This window comes from Plasmodium inui (assembly GCF_000524495.1).
Source record: "Plasmodium inui San Antonio 1 unplaced genomic scaffold supercont1.7, whole genome shotgun sequence".
NCBI lineage: Eukaryota > Apicomplexa > Aconoidasida > Haemosporida > Plasmodiidae > Plasmodium > Plasmodium inui.
Window position 1 is genome coordinate 516,447 of NW_008481841.1, and position 21,232 is coordinate 537,678.

Below are 21,232 nucleotides of genomic sequence, written 5' to 3' on the forward strand. Positions count from 1 at the left end.
TTTTTTATTTTTTCTCGCAATGTATTACATATACATCTTTATGTACATCTTTGACTGAGCGGGGAGAGGCGGGCTTGCACCCTAGAAGTTTCGAAAATTGTTTTAGTAACCCATTTTCGTAATGACACGATTTTTTTTCTTCTTTTTCATTTTTACCGTTTGTGATTTATAAGATTGTACATATGTTCTTCTCCTAATACTTTTGGAGGAGCAATTTTTAAATAATGTAGATGAGAAAATAAGCAACGAATTTTTTTTTTCTGCTTTATTGCTATAGAAGAGGCACTGTAAGTAATATATGTTTGAAAACCATTTGGTTTTAGCCTTCGCCTCCTCTTCCTCCGTCGATGCCTGGTGTACTTATGTGCCATATGTATTTGCGCGCATAAGCTTCACTCATGTTGGCTTCTGCGCGTATTGACCTGTAGGAGAATTGGCTGCTACCCCCCCTATAGGCCGCCACGCATACGGACGGCACGGTAAACTAGCCTCTACGGCCTACCTGTTGTAGATGCATCATATACGCGTAGGCCAGTTTTGCCGCTAGATGCCACTGGCACGTCGCCACGCGCATGTTGTATGTTCGCGTCATTACTGTTCAATTTGTTTGTAAGAAAAAAAAAAAAAAAAAAGCAAAATGGTGTCGTTGAGATTAGATAATAACAGATATATAGCGTTTAATCAGGACTATGGTTGCCTGTGTATGGCCAATGAAAAGGGTTTTAAGATTTACAACACCAATCCGTTTACTCAGACGTATAGTAGAGGTAAGTCTGTGGGCCCATGCCCCATTCCCTTCCAGAGAGACACCGGACAAGTGCAAAGAAAAGTGTAGTACATACGCGTTGTTATGTGTGCGTAATGTCGAATGAGCGCGTGAGCAGGAATAATTTCCTCTTGTGTGTGGATGTGAGCACCTTCATAGGGAAGCAACCTGTGTGGATGACAGCCCGATGAACTTATCTTTTCCCATCCCGCAGATTTAACCGACCGGAATAAGAATGGACTGTACCTAGCTGAGATGCTGTACCGATGCAACATCCTCGCTATCACAGGGAACAAAAATGATAAGAAAGGAAAGTGGGCCAAAAATGTTTTAATAATTTGGGATGATAGACAAATGAGAGAAATAGCCAAGTTAACATTTTCATCCAATATCATTGGAGTGAGGCTACTAAGAGAAATCATCGTGGTAATATTGGAATATAAGTTATGTATATACAGGCTTAAAGATATCATTTTATTGGAAACATTAAATACATCAAAAAATGTATCAGGTTTATGTTGCTTGTCCAATATCGATAAAAATATTATCATAGCCTATTTGTCCCCCATAAAGGGTCGAGTGAATATACACATCTTCGAAATAAATTCCAGTGAAAATATTCACGAAGAATTACCCTATATAAATTTTAAGACAAATCTGAGTATATATGCCCATGACAGTTCAATAGCATGTATTAACTTAAGCAATGATGGCAAATTATTAGTCACTTCATCCACTAAGGGGACCATCATAAGACTATTTAATACATTTGATGGAACTCTCCTAAATGAATTTAGGAGGGGTACAAAAAATGCCAAAATTTTTTCACTAAATATTAGTGAAGATAACAACTGGTTATGCTTAACGTCCAGTACAAATACAGTACATGTATTTTCTATATACAAGAAGAAGAGGCCTTTACGAAAAGTGGATATTATATGTAAGGGCAAGAATTTATCCCCCCCAGCGTTACTGAATTATGAAAAAGAGTCCAAAAATAAAAAATCCAGTTTGAAATGCTTGTTGCCATGTCATCCCTACTTAAATAGCGAATGGAGCTTTGCAACGTACAAAATCCCTGGGAAGAAAATTTCCTCCATTTGTGCCTTTGTAAATGATCAAAATTGCATTATCGTTATTTGTTCAAATGGGATAATTTACAAGCTGCGCTTTAATGAGCATATTGGGGGAGACATGTTTAAAATTTCGTCCCACAGCTTTGACTAATTTTTCGTACTGTTTGGTATACGATGGGGAGAAGGACAGACCCCGGAAAGAGGTAGCAGGCCTAGAGGGTAAGGAGCCGTTGCATGGGTAAGGAATACACGGAGGAGGCACCTTCGGAAGGGTGCGGGTGCGCTTGTGCGTTCACTTCCGCTTTGTTAGCACGGTGGTACGTATACTCACGCGCGCACATTCAGGAGCATATGAGGCGTATAGATTCGAGGCACTCATTTCGCCCGCAAATTGTTCCCCTTTTTTTGAGTTTGGCATTACGCTTAAAGAGGACTATGTGCGATGAAGATATTTATATGCATGCATAGATGCATATATATACATCGGTTAGCGGTGCCGCCCCTTTTCTTTATTCCTAATGACGTACGTGCCTGGTGGGTACATATGATGTTTCGTGCCTTGTGCGCGTTGTGAACGATGGTGCTCGCCCGTCCACAGGTGATCACTAGCGTATGTACAAATGTGTATAAACGAGAGCACATACTTATATACGTACATAAGTACGCACTTATGGACACACATCGCGCCCACGTGACCGTCGCCATTCCAATAAATCCCCGTTTGCAGACCTAGAAATCCCATTTCGTGAGATACAAATTCGTTCAGTTTTTACACTGTCTTGTTGTGAAAAAAGTGTTCATTGGAATGTCACCCTCCCCGTGAGGTCTGCACGTGTGTGAGCACATATACAATCGATCCTCTGCTGCAACGTGCGACCGAAGGTGCGGTCGCACCCTCTTTCCCCTTCTTGCATGTACTCACACTAAAATCGTTACTTGTCATTCTTTGTTGATGTTTCTATTCGATTCTATGTTTATCTTGGTCGAATTGCCTTGCACCACGTTGAACTTTTCCTCTGTGGAGCATCACCCTTCTACTCCTTTCGCAGCAGAGCAGACATGTGTACGGGCATATATGTATATATATGTGTACGTATGTGTGTACCTACCCCCCTCGCGCGCGCGTACATACATTTGTGTGTATGATTAGCTACTTGCTTACGACCAAACGGCAGTCTCAATGCATGTGTTTCCGATGACACTTTTTAAATGGCGTTTTTTTTAAGGAACGTCCCCTTGTTTCTATGTTTTGCTGCTATCTGCTGCCTTCTGCTACTATTCTGCCGCATCATTTTGTTGCTTCATTCTGCTGCCTCATTTTTCTGCTTCATTTCTCTGGCTCATTTTGCCTCCTCCCCCTATTCAGCGCAAACGCACCGCAACAAACTTGAAACTTTTTTTTCATTTCCCGAATTAAAAGCAACCTTCTCGTAGAGCACTTCCACGTACAGCTGCTTCACAACCTGGTCGTTTAGCGCATGGGCTTCCAAATTTTTGTAAATGGGCAGCATTTCCTCAGGTTCATATTTGCTTAGGAGAAAAATGGCGTAATTGAATACTTTCTCGAATAATTTTTTGTAGTGCAAATAAAATTTCCGAAGCTGTTCGCTGTTATATGATTGTTCCATGGAATGTTTATCCAAGTTTATTAGGAAGATATTTTCTACTCTCATTTGGAACTCCCCTAGGAGTACGTTGAAGGTCTCCTCAGGGTTTGTGTACCACCCCGTCTTGCCTCTCCGATCAGTGTGGTCTGCCTGGGTACATGTCAAAGTGGTCATGCAGTTTTTTTCTTCGTTTGAGGTCTTGCACATTTTGACGTGGGCTCCACGATTGGTAAGTTTTTCTTCCCTGTTCAGGATATTTCGCGTAGGTCCATCCTGTTTGATACTACTACTGGGAAGGAAAATTTTCGCTTCTTCACTTGGGCCTGCCGAGTGTGCCCTCCCCAACTGGCCGCTTCCACTCAGAGTGGCATCCTTCCCCAATCGTCGCAAAAAGATGCTATATTTCTCCAATAGTTTTGAATTCTTCATACATTTTTCTTTAAACAAAAATATATTGAAGAGAAGAAAAAAGTGCACCATAATGTACTTATACCCTACCAGGCAGTAGGTAAAATTTACCATGTCGCAGTGGACTCTGGAGTTAATTAAGCTAAGGATATAAATATTGACATATTCTATTAGGTAGTTATTAAAGTATATATTCATGGATAACCCGATTGTGTATGGAAGGGTTAGGAATTCCTTCGAGTCTATCTTAATAAATGTGTTGAGATATTTTTTCCTGAGCTTTTTAATTCTCTTCTTTGCGTAGTTATGCTTATTCCTTTCCTCTATGGAGGTATCATCATGTAGGAGCTTCGGATTCGTTTTTATCCTTTCGATCTCTTCGATAATCCTGTTGGTGATTTTTTCCATCAAGTGTGCGTCAAACATTTGAAACTTCCCCAAAAAGAAAAACAGAAGCTTTAAATGGTAGAAATTAAAGCTCAGGGCGTGTTCGTTGAAATATCTTAACACTTTATTTAGAAGGAAGGTGAACATGTCGTTTAGTTTGTAAAACGAATTTATGTAGTCAACTAGCAGCGTTTTCTTCGCTTCTTCTCCGTTGGTTAAGCTGAAGTGATTTTCCTGCTTCGTCGTCTTTTCCCCGTTGGTCAATTTGAAGTGATTTTCCTTCTGCGCCGCCTCTTCCTCTATGGCGCTGCCCTCCTTTTGGTTGGCCCCATTCGAGGGGAAATCTCCAACTGCTTCATTTTTACAGCCCCTAAGGGAGCACTCTTTCTGGGAAGCTCCCTTGGGGCTATCTAACAAGGGTCCCTCCCCAAGAGAAGAACACCCGTTCGTCGTCACTTCTACGTATGATCCCACCCCTGTAGCAACATTCGTCTGTTTCCCCTTTATGAGGGAATACAAAAGAATGTCTACATTGTCAACCCTGTCATATTTTGCAATGTAGTTATAAACGTGTGTGTATACTTCGCCACTATTATATGTGCCTCCAAGGGAGGGGCCACTTTTTTTCCCATGCTCCCTCAGGTACCTCTGCACAATTCGGAGGTTACCACTGTCATGGGTGTCGTGTATAATCGCCTGAATATTTGAATTACATATTTTCTGGAAATGGTGCAAAAATTTTGTAATGTTTATCAATTCTTTGAAATCGCAATGAACATAGCCAGTTATTTTGGAAAAATTTAGTGCGTTATTTATGAGTATACTAAAGAGAGTACAGATGACGTCTATTTTTAAGTAATTGAGTTTGTACAGACATCGATATATGTCGTGTATGGACGATGACGTTAGAAGGGTTTTATTCTTTTGAATTTCACTCAACAAATTATTTAAAAAAATGAGTTTGTTTTTGCTTATTACACTGTTATCTTCCTCTTGGAGCAGTTTATTTTTTTTCGTAAACTTTATTATTGCCTGAACAAATTGTGGAACTTGATTATATTTGACGCTTTTTTTGTCAAAACTGCCATTATTTTTGCTTAAACTGATTTTTTCCTTTTTTAAGTACGAGGGGATTCTTTTGCTCACGATCAGTGAGGAGTTCACCTTTCTCCTTATGGGGCTAATTTTCATACTTCTGCCTCGTGTCCCTTAAGGAGAAAGTTACCTGGAGAACGCGGCCAGCTTGGGCGACGTCAGCATGGTGCTTGCGCGGTGTTTCATGTAATTTACGCAGTTTGGTTGCATCTGCTTTGGCGCCTGTATGCTGCTTGCTTGCCGGCTGCCTTCCATGTGTGCAGTTTGTTTCTCCTCCTTGCTCCGCGCTACAACCGTGGGGTGTTTTCACAACTGGTTACATGGCCATACAAGGAGTGAAAATTTTTCTTTTCTTTTTTTTTTGCGCAGTACGTTTTCAAATCATCATATGAGAGGTGAAGTGAGAAAGTTTTACTGGTACTAAGCCTCGGTTCACAAATTGAATGTGCGGGGTTCACATAAATCAATCATGTGCTCACCCGCTGGGCGTGTATGGCGGCCAGCGGTCACGCCGCAGGAAAGCACTTAACGGGAACACATAAAAAATGGCAATTAAAATGGGGCAAAAAAATGACAACTAAAATGGGCCAAAAAAATAACAAGTAAGATGGGGCAAACAAAGGGGCGTAATGCATACACCGCAGGCATTCTCGCTTCCCAGCCATGACAAAAAAAAAAAAAAAGAAATGATTATCTTCCGTATCACCTTTTGTTTTAATAAAGCATATGGCGATACCCGCACCACGCATACATACACATTGTGGGCAAACTTACACCCAAGTAAAGCGTACTGACAGGAGTGGATGTCGCCCGTGTGTTAAGAAAAAAAAAAAAAAAAGCGACGTGTAGATGTGACGAAACGATGGTGAAAACAAATCACGTCGTGCAAACTGCCTCAATTTTTTAAAAGGGGCAAAGCGACGGTGGAGGAACAAATCCGCCTCGCGTTCCCAACAGGGAGTAGGTAATTTTTTCACTTTGCTTCGCTTGAGTGCATTTAGACTCACTTCGACACACTTGACTTCATTTTTTTCTTCTTTTTTTCTTCATATTCAATGACGTCCCAGAAGTTTCTGTGCATTTTGTCCCACGAGCTCATGTCGTAATGCTTCGTGTCGACCTTCCTGCAAGGGGAGGAAGAACATAAGCCAAATGCGGTAAATATTGACATAAAAAAACTGCTACGACACAGTCGAATGAAGGCGTATGAGGAATGGGGGAGGGGAATACACGCATTATAACACTATCCCCACTCCTCCCTCATATTATATGCACATTATGCGTTCTTCCTCAGCGGAAGTGGATGAAGTAAATTCATTTAAAATGATTCCCTACGTCCATGTGTACAAGGCTCGTTCAATCCACATCAAATTTGTAACCTTGGCATCTTTCCAATTCTCATTTTTTATGAAATTGTTTACTGTTAAAATGTGCGTGTAGTTTTCATTGTTTATGGTTCCGCCTAACTTCAAAATGTGATCCATAAAATCGCTCCTCCGTATCTCATCGGACAGTTGCGAAACGTTGAAGGTGCAGTCTGTGGGGGGAGAAAGCGTAACACGTGGTAAGGAGAGATGTATGCGGGTGTGGTAAAAAAAGAAAAAAAGAAGAGATTCACAAAAAAGTGCTTATGCATATGCATGTGTATACACACAGATTGACCACCTCGACGCTGTGCATTCCACGTTGATGGCGAACTGAGACAACTACGTGAAGGAACCATTTGAGGCTATTCGCACGTACCCTTCAAAACATGTCTGCGGAATTCAATCAATATGGTCCTAACTATCGGGTAACGCAAAAAGTAATTGTATATCTGATCCTCTTCATTCCTTTCATTCGTTTTATGTATTTTAAAATGCTCAAAAATTTTGTAAAAAATGTGATGTATTTCGTCCAGTATGGCTGTTAAATAATGTAGCTGCTTATCATTGTCTTTATAATTTCCTTCGTTGAAATTCTTGGGTATACAAAAGCTTTCGTAGTATTCATTTTGATTTGATGCTCCGTCTTTACCTAGATTCTGATCGCTATCCCTTCCAGTCGATGGGGGAGGCTGACTTGGGTCATCACTCTTGTTGACTGTTCTCAAGTCGGTAGATTTTCTTTTCCTTAAATTGCCAAAATGAATTAGCTTTTTTACTTTCGTTTTTTTTATTTTTTTTTCTACTCTCTTTATAGTGTTCTGCGTAGAGGAGGCCTCCCCTCTGAATCGACCCCCCCGATAGAGTTGCTGGTCCTCCCTTTCTGTCTTAATTTCCTTGTCGCCTTTTCCTTCGCGGTGACGCCTGTGGGGGTTCTCTCGGACTGTTTCCCCGCCAACCGCGAGGCCCTCCTCATCGTCCCCCACGTCAGCATCTATATCGGCATATGGTTCAGTATCTATCTCACCATCTACATCAGCATCTACCTCAGCATCCACGTTAGCATCTACCTCAGCATCTACCCCAGCACCTATCTGAGGACCCACCTCAGCACCAATGCTATTATCCGCACTAGCATCCCCCTCGGCGAACCCCTCCTGTTTCCCTTCACCCCCCCGGGTCAGCCTCCCCCCCTTGAAATAACTGCGCAGAAACCCCACCACATAGTTATCGTACTTCCTAAAGTTCCTCTCTGAAATGAACTTGTAAATAATTTCGTCCTCAAACGGAATGAACCTTTCGGATGTCCTCACATGAAGGGAGTGATGATAAAATTGGTTCGTAGAATACTCGTTATCTCTCCGCGTATAGTGCTTCACTTTGCTCCTATTCTTTTCGTCATTTGTTTTTTTTTTTTTTTTTCTTATTTTTTTTTTTATCAATGTCTTTGCTAATATATATGTTCATGTTGATATAGCTGTTGATGTGGTTATTCGTTCTATTCATTTTATCTTCGCAGTGGTTGGGGGTCTCAAATTGCGCGTCCATCTGGTTGTGCTCGTCTGGAGCAGGCTGCGCAACTCCCGATTGGAACAAATCAGCTGCACAGCTTCTATCATTCAGGGGGACACTACTAGTGGGGCTTCTTCCATTCAAACCCTCTGCATTCACAAAAAAATTATTGTCACTCTGTGGAGAGAAGTTATTATTTATATTTTCCTCAGTAGGTTTTTCCATGTAGAACAAATTGGGGTTGTTCACACGGTCAGGCGTATCATCATTTGGATAAAAATTCGAAAGATGGTCCCTCTTAACAATTCCTTTTTTCGTTCCTACGATAAAGGTACTTTCGACGTGCTCTCCACTAAAATGCTGCATCGGTACTTCTTTCTCCTTGGTATAATCCTGCGTGTCATCAAGAAATTCCAAACCGTTTTGTAAATTTAGGTTGCACGAGTTACTTTCAATCTTGGGATCCATCACACTAATGTCACCCTCTTCACTGTCCGTTTCGAATTCTTTGTCTAAATCGATGAAGTTGTCTTCGAAGGACTCGTCCAATTCGTCCTCATTGCTGCTGTCGCTGTTTCCACTAAGGGAATTTCCTCTTCGTACAGCTAACGCGTCTTCCCTTTCTTCCTTCACTGAGGTGCTTTCCGCCTTGAAATGGTATACACTCAGCTGCGAGGAGTCACCACGAGAGGTTCTAGAGGGTATTCCTGTGGCTACTCCGGTGGCTACCCCGGTGGATACTCCAATGGCCACTCCAATGGCTACTCCAGAGATTGGCCCCAGTTTCTCCCCTTCGCAGAGGTCATCCTCACCCTCCTCTGCGCAGCCCTGATCGACCATCTGGCACGCACCACCCAGTGCCATTGAGCCGTTGTAAGGGACGCCCCAACTCGTGCACTCGCTGTACAACACGCTTCTAAAACGATGAATTCTCATCCTTTCATATTCACTGCATTTAAAATTAATAAATCCGTAAAGGTTAGATGAGAAATTCAAGTAGGACTGTGCCATAGCAAAAAACTTCGTTAAAAAGTAGGGCTTCCTTTTAATATCCTCTAAGAAGTTAATCTCTGGGAAGTAGTTGTAGCCATGTACTTTAATGCACGAGCTGCTTTCCTTCCACATGTAATCACTATCATCAATGCAGAGGGAGACACTGCGATATGTGGGCAATATGCGATTCAAATGTTTCAACCCATTGACACTGTCTTTCCTGGAGAAAACTCGATTCCCAAAAAATTTCTTAAGGGGATCCAATAATAATAAACAAGATTTCGCATGCTCCAAAGTCCCCATCGTGTACAGATATATTTCATATTTCCTATTCATTGTTTGTAAGAATTGAATCACGCCAGGTCTCAATTTGTAATAAATAGTATATGACCCTTTGTGATGTTTCACATTTGTTTTCAGGACGGAATGTTCCAATTTATCGATTTTTTTTTTTATATTTTTGTCCTTCAAATTTTCATAATGTATAAATTTTCCATTATGTTTTAACAAATTTATGGTATTCATTTTGGCCAAAAAATCGCAATAATTTTCATAGCTTGATTTTATGTCCTGATATTTGTTCATGTCATCCATTCCGTTGTTTTTTTTTTGGCAGAAAATGGAGTACATTTCGTCTTGGTTCATTTCGGGTGATAACATGTCATCGCAATCGTTATCGCCATTACAATCCTCATCACCATCACAATCGCCATCACCATCTGGACCTCCACCCGCATCGAATTCCTGGACGCCATGGGGAAGGGCCTCCTCCCCGTGGACGTTGATCCCCCTTGTCTCATCCTCCACCTCCACGTTGTCCTCCTTCTTGCTGTTCCTCGCGCCGCCCTCCAACGAGTCGCAGTTTTCCTCGAATGGGAAATCGGTTACACAGTGGGGGGAAATCGTGGCATCACGGAGTCGGGCGCTGCACGGAGGGTTACCATTTCCGCTGCGATAGTGGATGCGGTGATCGATGGGATCCTCTTTGCCGCCACCACCGTTGCCACTACATTTTCCACCATCTTTGTCACCCCCCCCTGCGCACCCCAGTTCACCCTCCAACTCCTCGTCAATATCTGTCGTAATGTTTATCACATCGCTGTTAATATTTATCGAGATAACAAAAAAAGATGCATGCAGCAAGGTGTTGTCCAGGTCAAGCACCAGGCACAATTTTCTATTCTTAATGATGTTACTAATTCGTTCCTTCTCCAAATCGATGACCTTATCTGTGTTTATGTACAGCTCCTTCTCGTTGGTTAAAAACCCAGGGGACAAGAAATATTTCTGTTCTTCTTTATTCTTGTTAATCTCTTCCTGATTTAAGAAGCAATTGGTACATAATCCCGAGAAAATCACTTCGTGGTTGCACCTCTCATCACTAATTTCGCATAACAATTCATTCGGACTGTTAATGTGGATATATTCGTCCTTTTCCGAAAACGGGTTCTGTTTTATTATGCGGATTCTGCCATAACTGCTACTTCGCAAGGTGACATAGCTGTTTTTTTTAATGTCACAATTGTTCTTATTGTTTAGAATTAAATTAATGAAGTTATTTTTTTCATTTGTCGATTCGTTTCTTCTTTCCTCCGATTGATTATTTCCTACATCGAGGTTGTCTCCTGTGTCTGTGCTTGTTTCCCTGTCTGGAAATGTACCTTGGCTAGCTACACCATCGACCGAGTCTCTTCTTAGAAGATTCTCTGTGTAATGATCTCCTACACTGCTGCGTATTTCTTCACACACATTCGTGAGCGTATTTTCGCAGTTGTTATCATTTTGAGTGGCTAATCGGGTTGCTCCTTCTTCTCCGTTTTTTGATTTTCCATAGGGTGTAACGTCCGCTTCGTTGCTTCCCAAATGGAAGTTCCTCCGCTCGGAAGAGCCTTCGTCTGTGGGCCACTGGCCTATGAGGGGTCTCTGCGTGTGAGATTCTCCCGTTCGCTCCGCGTCAATGCGGTCGTTCCCCGTTTCAATGAGAAATGCAATTATTTGATTCGAGCTAACTATGCTGTTGTTATCTACAGCCCATTTTAACTTACACGGCAGAGCTATGTTAGGGGGCAAAAATATTTTTCCCGTATCCATTAAAAAAATAAAATAAGAAAATGCAAGAAAGTATAATATAATACGATAACGTAAAAAAGCAGATTTTAATTAAAAAAGAAGAAGAAAAAGGAATAGAAACCCTTATTGACAAAATTTAGCAGAACAATTTCATCGTGGTAAGTTGAAAAAGGAGAAGGACGGAGTCAATGGTTAGGGAAGCATAAAACTAGGTATGTATATTTCCCTATGTTGTGCATTCCCAATGAGGGATAATGGTTGTCATGCGGTTGTAACGGAAAAAAACGGGGGGTGGAGGGACGCAAAATGCCGTTCTTCTCTCAGCGGTTAGGACATAAAAGGAAACGCTCAAGGGAGGCTGTTATATTAATAGTGTTTGATGGAGTGACAAGAGTAGAAGAAATACAAGGGGAATTGGGTCGGTTCCCCACGTAACATATATGTTCTTATATTCACATGCATATGTCTGTACGTACGCATCCATGTATACTCATGTAGCCCCTCATTCGTGTCACCCTGGGCATAAATTGAAATGCGCACCTTCTCTTTCCAGCCAAGAGCTCGCACTTTTTCAGCTCGCGCAAATTTTCAGTGTTTCAAAATTACGCGCGTGGAACGGGTTAGGGGGCGTTGTGCTTTTTTCATCTTCGCAATAACCCGTACAAAAATGGAAATTAAAAATAGAGCTTTGGAATTACCTAGTACAGGAGCAGCATATGGTTGAGGGAAGTATTACGAAAATACATTCTTTTGAAAAACTGTCATATGTTTATGCTTCTTTTCTTTGTACATATATTTTTTGTATCCATTTTGCGTTTATTTCTTATTTATTTACAGTTTCATCGCTGTACCTTCCTATTGTTTTTTTTTTTTTTTTTTTTTTTTTTTTTTTTTTTTTTCCATACTTGTGCAGAACCCCGATCCTCCCATTGTAGTACGTGTTTGCATTTTTTAAAAACCCGTTTGACTTGGCTTGCTCATTTTTTGTTCTTTTCCCAAATGAGTTTGGACCTTGACTCTGAGTCTCAGTTTTAGTTTGAGATTGACTTTTAGTTTGGTTTTCTGCCCTTGTTAAGCTGTTTTTTTTCGAAGAAAGATAAAAAATGGGACGCGCCCCAATTAGACTGTCGCGGCTTTATCCTATTATGCAGACGTAAACGTCACTGCAAAGGGTTAAATGTTCCTGCAGTATTTGTTTTTTCTTTTTTCTGTTTTGTGTTTTTTTTTTTTCTTTTTTTTGGTAAAGAACAATCCTCCCACTCACAGACAGATAAAAATGATCAGATTGCGCTTTTACGTGGTATTCGCCTTGTAGATGACCGCAAGCCGCATTGCCATACAACCATCAGTCGTGAAAAAGAACGAGCCGTGTTAAAGTAATTTTTTTACATTACATTTTCTACCATTGAATTTCCAAAAAATGGAGAAAACAAAAAAAAAGTAGTTGCTTGTGATGAATGCGAGGAAATCCCCTTTAAGGGAAAAATAATGGCATACAAAAATAAGCGTATAGAGTAAATATCCCTCCGATTTAGCAGCGCTCATAATTTTTTTTTTTTGCTTCGAGTTTTTTTCTAATTTTTTAACACGAATAAGGAATCGTTTCCGTTTTTACCTTGCCTTTGTGTCGTCAGGTTTTTCCATGCCCATTTCTACTTCCCTTAAATTTTCACAGTGGAGGAAAAAACTGACGAAAGTTGCGCGGGAGAGAGCACCAAGCGCTACACGTAGGGAGAAGTGTAAGCCTCCACGCATATGCATGGGCATACGCGTATTTATACATTTGGACATACATATGCACATATATCTCTGGGCGCTTCCCCAAAATGTCTCTCTTCATGCCAGCGAAAGGGATTTTTTTCTAAAGGCGAAATCGGTAGAAAAAGGCACCTTGGCTTGGTAAGGCGGCTACCTAAAATTAGATGCTTGGAAATGCATTCGCGTGAGATGCCATTGGCGAACCTCTATATCTTCTGCAAAACACATCAAAGGCAGTACATAGAAGATACAATTTGAAAGAATAAATCAAAAGGTATACTCCAACGGAGGGAAAATAAGCTCTTGACATGTGTGCATTTTCTCCACTTCTGCACATTTGACCCCTTTGTCTTGTTTAAATTTTTCTCAGTTGGGAGAAATGGCTACTTCTTTAAGGGTCCACCCGAGTGGTTATAAAACAGTTATGCACATTTTTACATTTATAGTAGATGCACAAGGGGTAGGGGGCTCGTTCTTTACATTCACATGCACATATTATGAAATAAAAAAAAATTTCCATTTTAACTTTGCCCCTTATATTGTGACGCAACTCACAAATGGTTCATTTCGGATGGCTAGAGTGAGTACAATTCACAGCCTATAATTACGATAATTTGGTTTTTCTCCACAGCTTCTCTTCCCCGCGATGCTTTTTTTTAGAATAGGAAAACAAAATTTAAGATGAAAAATTGCATAATCTGATACGATGGGCATGCCTCTGGGGGAGGTTCTAATGAAAATAATGGGTTCCGTTCCTCTCTGCGTAATTGTAACTTCATGAAAAAAAAAAAAAAAAAAACGCCTTCTTCCATATGTTCGTTTTTTTCTTTTTCCCTCTTTGTGAACTAAGTTATTCCTCCCGCGCAAGATGCAAATTAAGAAGCATCGCCCCTGAGTGCTCGCCAAAAGAGATACAGGCCCCAGCATATGTACGATTGTGCACATATATATATACCACGTACATTTGTATATATACCTGGCGCATACATATATACATGCCCCATAAGTATATGACTCTTACATATGTATACTCTTCGTCCTTAAGTACCCCCCGACTTAGCAAAACTCCATAATGCCCACCCGTTTTCCCCAGGGGAACATAAAAACGGCCTCGTCCACATCGCGTACTAATTCATCGAACGATTAGCTAAGCCTTAGTCACACTCTACAATTCAGCTTGTGGGCGCTGCGGGTTCAGGGACTGGAACAAAGCGGCATCCGTAGATTCTACATCAGCTTTGCTTCTTCTGATCTTCTACCAAAGACCTGTGCCACACCCTTCTGAGCCATCACCCCCCTTTTTTTGGCAGACACCCCTCTTTTTTTCCGTAATGGAGGGCGGTGACTACGACAAGATACTGGTGCTGAACTTCGGTTCGCAGTACTTCCACCTGATCGTGAAGCGACTAAATAACATCAAAATATTTAGCGAGACGAGGGACTATGGCATTGACGTGAAGGAAGTGGAAGAGTTAAACATCAAGGGAGTCATTCTGTCTGGAGGCCCCTACTCCGTTAACGAGGAGAATGCGCCTCACTTGAAGAAAGAAGTGTTGAAATATTTTTTGGAAAAAAAAATCCCCATTTTTGCCATCTGTTATGGAATGCAAGAAATTGCTGTGCAGATGAATGGTGAAGTTAAAAAGTCCAAAAATTCAGAATATGGATGTACCGACGTGAACATAATAACAAGTAAAAACAGGAGTGAAGAGAAATATAAAAATTACAAACTGGTGGACGCAGATGGAAAAGGCAGCAAATGTATCCTTTTTGATGGCATAAAAAACGCAGAGAAAAGTACCGTATGGATGAACCATACAGATGAAGTGACCAAAATGCCAGACAATTTTTTCCTTGTAAATTCGACTGATGACTGCTTAATATGTGCCATGTACAATGAAGAACATAATATATATGGAGTGCAATACCACCCTGAGGTGTACGAGTCTGTGGATGGAGATCAGCTGTTTTACAATTTTGCCTACAATATTTGTAAATGCACGAAAAAATTCGATCCAATTCGATATCACGAAATGGAGCTGAACAATATAAAGAAATACGCAAAGGACCATTACGTACTTGCTGCCATGTCTGGGGGAATCGATAGCACTGTCGCTGCTGCATTTACACATAAAATATTCAAAGAGAGATTTTATGGCATCTTCATAGATAATGGATTGTTAAGAAAAAACGAAGGAGAAAAAGTATACTCTTTTTTAAAGGGCCTATTCCCAGATATGAACTTAACCAAAATTGATGCATCGGAAAATTTTTTAAATAACTTAAAAGGTGTTACCGATCCGGAGAAGAAGAGGAAAATTATCGGAAAATTATTCATCGAAGAATTTGAAAAGGCTGTAAAGAACATAAACATTGATATTGACAAAACGTATCTGCTACAAGGTACTTTATATCCAGATATTATCGAAAGCAAGTGTTCCAAGAGTCTGTCCGACACGATTAAAACGCATCATAATGTGGGAGGGCTACCAGAGAATTTAAAATTCAAACTATTTGAACCTTTTAAATATCTTTTCAAAGATGACGTGAAGAAATTATCACAAGAGTTAAATTTGCCAGAGGAAATCACAAACAGACATCCGTTTCCAGGGCCTGGATTGGCCATCCGGGTCATCGGAGAAATTGACAAGCACAAATTGAGTATCCTCAGAGAAGTGGACGATATTTTTATCAACGATTTGAAGGCTTATAATTTGTATAATGAAATCAGCCAAGCCTTTGCTGTTCTGTTGCCCACCAAATCTGTCGGTGTAAGGGGGGATGCACGGTCGTACGATTATGTGTGTTCGCTCAGGGCAGTTAAAACGTCTTCCTTCATGACCGCCAGCTGGTATAAAATTCCGTACGATATTTTGGAGAAAATCTCCACGCGTATTCTCAGCGAGGTCAAGGGAGTCAACAGGATTCTCTACGACATTTCCTCCAAGCCTCCTGCGACGATCGAGTTCGAGTAATCGCACATCTAAGCGGTACGGGGTGGTACACACTCTGCAGGTGACTCTTTAGAGGTACTATCCAAATTGGCATTCACCTGTCAGCCACATCCCTATCTTAGCGACCATTTGTCTTCCGCCGCTGCACATTTAGAGGATCGCGAACAGTGAAATATTTAATTTGCGCCAATTGAGGGGTATCCCCAAATGTTGGGCACTCTTAGTGTACCATTTCAAAGCGTAGTGTCCCATGCACAGTTAAGGTGTCATAACTTCTCATTTTGTAAAGGCAATTACATGCACGCAACACCGTTGGGTGGTTAAGAAGCTAGCTCTTTTTTTCCTCCACTAAAATAACACACGCTTTCTTTGTAGCCATTTGCAACTATTTTGTCATAAATGGTGCACTCGTGTAGGTATTCTCTAGTGCAGCGCTTCGGCGCGGGTACAAAATGTACACTGTTGCTTTTTCTGCCCCTGTCTGTAACATATTGCGGCGAAACTATCCCTTTAAGCGCTAGGAATAAGGAATCGCATCAAACAGTAGCGTCTTCCGAATGGTCATTTAAACCCAGTGATAAATCGAAAAATACAGAGGGACGGCTACAAATATAGCTGCTCTTGACCCATCTCTTTCGCTTCAAAAGGAGCAATTTTTTTTATCACTTAGTATGGCAGAAACAAATTCTCAAGGCGAGTTCAAAAAAAAAAAAAAAAAAAAAGAAAAGCGAAGTGTCATTTCTTCATTTTTATTGCCTAATTGTGCTTTTCACGTCGTCTACAAAATTGGTCTACTACTTCAGGCACATTACCGTTAGAAGCAATGGAGCTGTTCACAGTTTATAACCTTTATCCTTTTCGAGTGGGTATATGCACAATTAGAACAGCATTGCAAAAGAGGAAATACCCTGTAGGGGAGCTTTAAAGAGCATTATTTATTTTTTTTTTTCCAAGAGGCGCGAACGTTGCCAACAGTCAATTACAATTTGGAGGTACACCCGTCAAGTGTGCTACTTTTGTCACATGCTTCATTGTGCAACAAGTGAAAAATTTTGTAGTTTTTTTTTTTTCTTTTTTAAATGCCATATATTGTACAAGCACATGAGAAGAGGGAATTTGTAGTAGGAGGAAAACACTGCATAGCATTTTTTTGTATATCTCCACCAGTAGGTACGACTTTATCCTTTCTGTGTAACAAAGGAAAAGAAGGTACACCTAAGAGAGGGGTCTTAATTTGGCACACTCTGCTCATAGGATCAAATGCCCCCATGCGCTGCCTGACCTTGCGATCATACCAGATTTATTTCACCACTCGGAGGGTCCCCTAATGTTTAAACAAAAAAATGCACGCACACAAAACTGCACATTGCATTTTTGTAAAAATCATAGACCTATGTTTTCCTCGGATGCTACAAAAAAGTAATAAAATGAAATATCCATAAATTGGTAGACCACTTTAACGCCGCAGTGTGGGAGAGCTTCTGAGCAACTTTATTGGCATCATTTAATTGACAGTACATTCTATAATAGAAATAAGCGTGCTATTGTATTTTCTCTTGTCAAATTTGTCCTGTGTATACGTGCATGGACGCCTGGGCATATCCGTCGATTCATCGGAGAAGTGACAGATAGAACGTTTCTACAAAGTGGTGTATTTACACATGCTAAACGATTTTACTGGCACAAACTTTTGGGTAAATGGGCTTCAATTAAAAAAGACATTCCTCTGGTGTAAATTTTACGCACATTTATAAAGTGTAGAGAATGTAAACATCAACACTATTGGGAAAAATTGACAACGTAAATTAGCCGAAATTGGCGGTGCAGAAACTGTATGACAGCTGAACCGTTGAGGTAATTTTTTGTTCACAATGATAATAAAGTAGGCACAGCTAGCCCCTTTTTTTTTTTTCTTTTGCCTAAATTGTGAGCAGAATTTTTTTGCCTATGAATAGCCAAGCACTTAGTTGCTTATATGCGTTTTTCTACTTATCCAGCATTTTTCATTTTTTTGTTTTTTTTATTTTTCCCACGGTTTCTTAGCAAACAGTTTAAATTTTCTACCCTCCTAAAAGATGAGAACAAGATCGAAAGGCTCAAATTAGTTTTTTCTTTTCACCGGGGATTGAAGAAGTTTGGGGAATTTTTTTAATGCTCCTATTTTTTCAAAAAAGGCATACATCTAATTTACCATATCTCATAATTTTTCTACGCGCTGATTTGGTTACTTCTCAGCTCTACATTTTTTTCGAGAATTTTTTTTTTCTTTCCGTGAAAAATTTTTGAAGGGATAAAAGAAAGAAAAACCTCAAAATGAGTCGAATACAAAATGAACAACTTGCGGTGTCTGTTGAATTGTGGAACCTATTTCGGAAGCCCAAATATTTAGCCGACGAAACGAAAGAAGCGCTATCTACGTATAATGAGGAAGAACTAAAACGTTTGTTTTTGAGGAGACTAAATTTCGGCACAGCTGGTCTAAGGGGGAAAATGGGAGTCGGGTTTAATGCAATGAATGTTGTCACAATTATGCAAACGACGCAGGGATTGTGTACCTATTTAATTAACACGTACGGAATCAATTTGTGTAAGAATAGGGGCATCATATTTGGCTTCGACGGAAGATATCACTCAGAGTCCTTCGCGCACGTAGCAGCATCTGTGTGCTTATCGAAAGGGTTTCGAGTCTACCTATTTGGTCAAACAGTTGCTACACCTATATTGTGTTACTCGAGTTTTAAAAAAAGCTGTTTGTGTGGGGTGATGGTTACAGCTTCTCACAATCCCAAGTTGGACAATGGTTATAAAGTGTATGCGGCAAATGGGGCCCAGATAATTCCACCTGTGGATGTGAACATCTCCGATTGTATATTAAGCAATTTAAAACCATGGAGTGAAGTGTATGATTATTTAGATGAAAATTTTTACTTGAAGGACACCTCTCTAGTGGAGGACATTTACTACGAAATGTACGACTCCTTTATGTCTGACATGAAAAGCGAATTTAATTTTAACTGCCATAGGAATTCACGTACAAAACTGGTTATAGTATACTCCCCCATGCATGGAATTGGGAGAAAATTTGTCCAAGGTGTCATGCACATCGTTGGGTATAACAATTTACTGACGGTGCCTGAACAGGCCCTACCTGATGCGGATTTTTCTACGGTTACTTTTCCAAACCCTGAAGAGAAGGGTGCACTAAATTTGTCCATGCAACTAGCCGATGTGGTGAATAGCCCCATAGTCGTTGCAAACGACCCCGATGCAGACAGATTCGCTTGTGCAGAAAAATTTAACAACAGGTGGAAGATATTTTCTGGGGACGAGTTGGGAATAATATTTGCCTATCATTTGATGAAGCAGAATGAGAAAAAAAATATCGACAAGTCCAAACATGTCTTTATCTGCACAGTGGTATGCTCAAGGATGCTAAAAAAGTTATGTGAATTGCATGGATACAAGTACGATGAAACGCTAACTGGTTTTAAGTGGCTCATAAATAAGGCCATAGATCTGAGTCAGAAAAATTATACCACTTTGTACTGCTATGAGGAAGCCCTAGGACACGCTTTAACCAAGCACGTACGAGACAAATGTGGCATATCTGCTCTAGCGTACTGGATTGAAATAGGCGTTTATTTATATGAAAATGGATTGACCTTTCATGAGTACTTAGAAAATATTCGAAAAGAAATTGGCTACTTTGTAAGTAATAATGGTTACTACACCGTTTTGGACCCCAGTCATGTGGTTAGCATATTTAATGATTTCAGAAATAACGGCTCCTACAAAACTGAATTGGGTTCCTATAAAGTCGTCCACATACGCGACCTAACCACTGGATACGATTCCAGCACCCCGGATGGGAAATCCCTAATTGCGCCTACGCCCGATTCGCAAAGCATTACCCTGAAGTTTGAAAACACCGCCATACTTACCATACGGGCTAGTGGAACGGAACCCAAGGTGAAGTGGTACAGTGAGATTTCAAGGGGCAGCTATGAAGCCGCGAAGGAAGAGATTGATCAGCTGGTGGACGAAGTCATGCCGGTGTTTATGCAACCGGGCCGGTATAACATTAAGCGCTGCTAGGCGGGGAGCGTCGAGATCGCAAGTGAGACCTTTGAAGACGCATTTCATGGGGCGTAGCGGGTGGCGGCCCCGCGGTTTTGCAAAATATGCAGAAAGAAAGAAACGTCACAGATCGGGCGGTAGAAAGAGGGGGGCCCAAATCGGACGACCAAAATCCTGAAGAACAAGTAAAAAACCGCGAACCCCAATTTGAAGAGGCAACAGTGGAACGATACAACGTGCATAACACACAGCGTTACTTCCCCGCTGGTCCGGCCTCTCTATATTGCTTTGCTCTGTTTTGTTCATTTTGTTCATTTTTCTCGGTTTGTTCGTTTAGTTCGTTTTGTTAGGTCGTTTACGCCCCTACACATTGCACCCGTGCAACGAGGCGTAGTGCGTTTCTAAACCCTTCGAGGGATGGGCCAAATGAGCATAGCATGTGTGCCTCGCAAATGCATGCCCGTGCAAACATGGGCGTGAAGGTGCGAAAGCGCAACAGGGCTTAGTAGAATTGGGCAGACAGTTCACTCCTATCCATATATTATGCGAAAAGCATTGTACATTTCTTTCCACATCCTTCGCACTCCTGCTTCATCACTAATTTGGACACGTGTGGGGTGTGAACAACTTGGCGTTGGCTCCCCAAGGGGCCTCTATCGCGCTTAACCGGTTCTCGATTTTATCCCTATCCCTATCGACAATGTCGTTGCCATTGCTGTCTTTTTTTTTTTTTTTTTTCCTGTGTTAAGTGAAAAGCTCAACATCTGGTGTGGATTACCCCATAAGCACAAACAAGACGTTTGTTCCTCGAAAAGAAGGTAAGCGAGGGGGATAGAGGAAGGAAACTACGTTTCATCACGTTGAGTCCTTGTTCATACAGTTCGTGGATTCGTTCGGGTTGGCATTTGACTCCAAGGCGTTTCATACAATTAGTGTGCCGCCAAACATTTTTTGCAACAGGGAGATCGATCATAGCCCCATGTCACTATACAGATGTACACTGCGCAGAATTATCATTCTCTTTTCCATTGGTGCCGGTGTACCCTTGAGCCAAATCAATGGGCCATACATACATCCCAATCTACTTATTTTGATGTAATTTTTCACTTGAAAGGGAAGTACACTATGGGGGTGATCACACTGTTGTGCGAAGGAACGTCGAAAA

At 40.9% G+C, this 21,232-nt stretch overlaps 5 protein-coding genes across 5 annotated transcripts; 3 read left to right on the forward strand and 2 right to left on the reverse strand.

Moving 5' to 3' along the window:
* Positions 1 to 637: 637 nt before the first annotated feature.
* On the forward strand, positions 638 to 1,993 carry C922_02144 (hypothetical protein; the record flags this gene model as incomplete). The annotated part of the gene is made up of 2 exons (XM_008817743.1): positions 638 to 767; positions 981 to 1,993. The coding sequence occupies 2 exons, from the start codon at positions 638 to 640 to the stop codon at positions 1,991 to 1,993; spliced, it is 1,143 nt and encodes a 380-aa protein (XP_008815965.1).
* A 1,207-nt stretch (positions 1,994 to 3,200) lies between these two features.
* Positions 3,201 to 5,435, reverse strand: C922_02145 (hypothetical protein; the record flags this gene model as incomplete). The annotated part of the gene is made up of 1 exon (XM_008817744.1): positions 3,201 to 5,435. One exon carries the CDS (start codon positions 5,433 to 5,435, stop codon positions 3,201 to 3,203), a length of 2,235 nt encoding a protein of 744 aa, XP_008815966.1.
* A 907-nt stretch (positions 5,436 to 6,342) lies between these two features.
* C922_02146 (hypothetical protein) lies at positions 6,343 to 11,299 on the reverse strand (the record flags this gene model as incomplete). The annotated part of the gene is made up of 4 exons (XM_008817745.1): positions 6,343 to 6,463; positions 6,675 to 6,876; positions 7,083 to 8,011; positions 8,298 to 11,299. The coding sequence occupies 4 exons, from the start codon at positions 11,297 to 11,299 to the stop codon at positions 6,343 to 6,345; spliced, it is 4,254 nt and encodes a 1,417-aa protein (XP_008815967.1).
* Positions 11,300 to 14,367: 3,068 nt separating this feature from the next.
* On the forward strand, positions 14,368 to 16,011 carry C922_02147 (GMP synthase (glutamine-hydrolysing); the record flags this gene model as incomplete). The annotated part of the gene is made up of 1 exon (XM_008817746.1): positions 14,368 to 16,011. One exon carries the CDS (start codon positions 14,368 to 14,370, stop codon positions 16,009 to 16,011), a length of 1,644 nt encoding a protein of 547 aa, XP_008815968.1.
* Positions 16,012 to 18,303: 2,292 nt separating this feature from the next.
* Positions 18,304 to 20,085, forward strand: C922_02148 (phosphoglucomutase; the record flags this gene model as incomplete). Its single annotated transcript, XM_008817747.1, has 1 exon — positions 18,304 to 20,085. One exon carries the CDS (start codon positions 18,304 to 18,306, stop codon positions 20,083 to 20,085), a length of 1,782 nt encoding a protein of 593 aa, XP_008815969.1.
* Between the last annotated feature and the right edge of the window lie 1,147 nt (positions 20,086 to 21,232).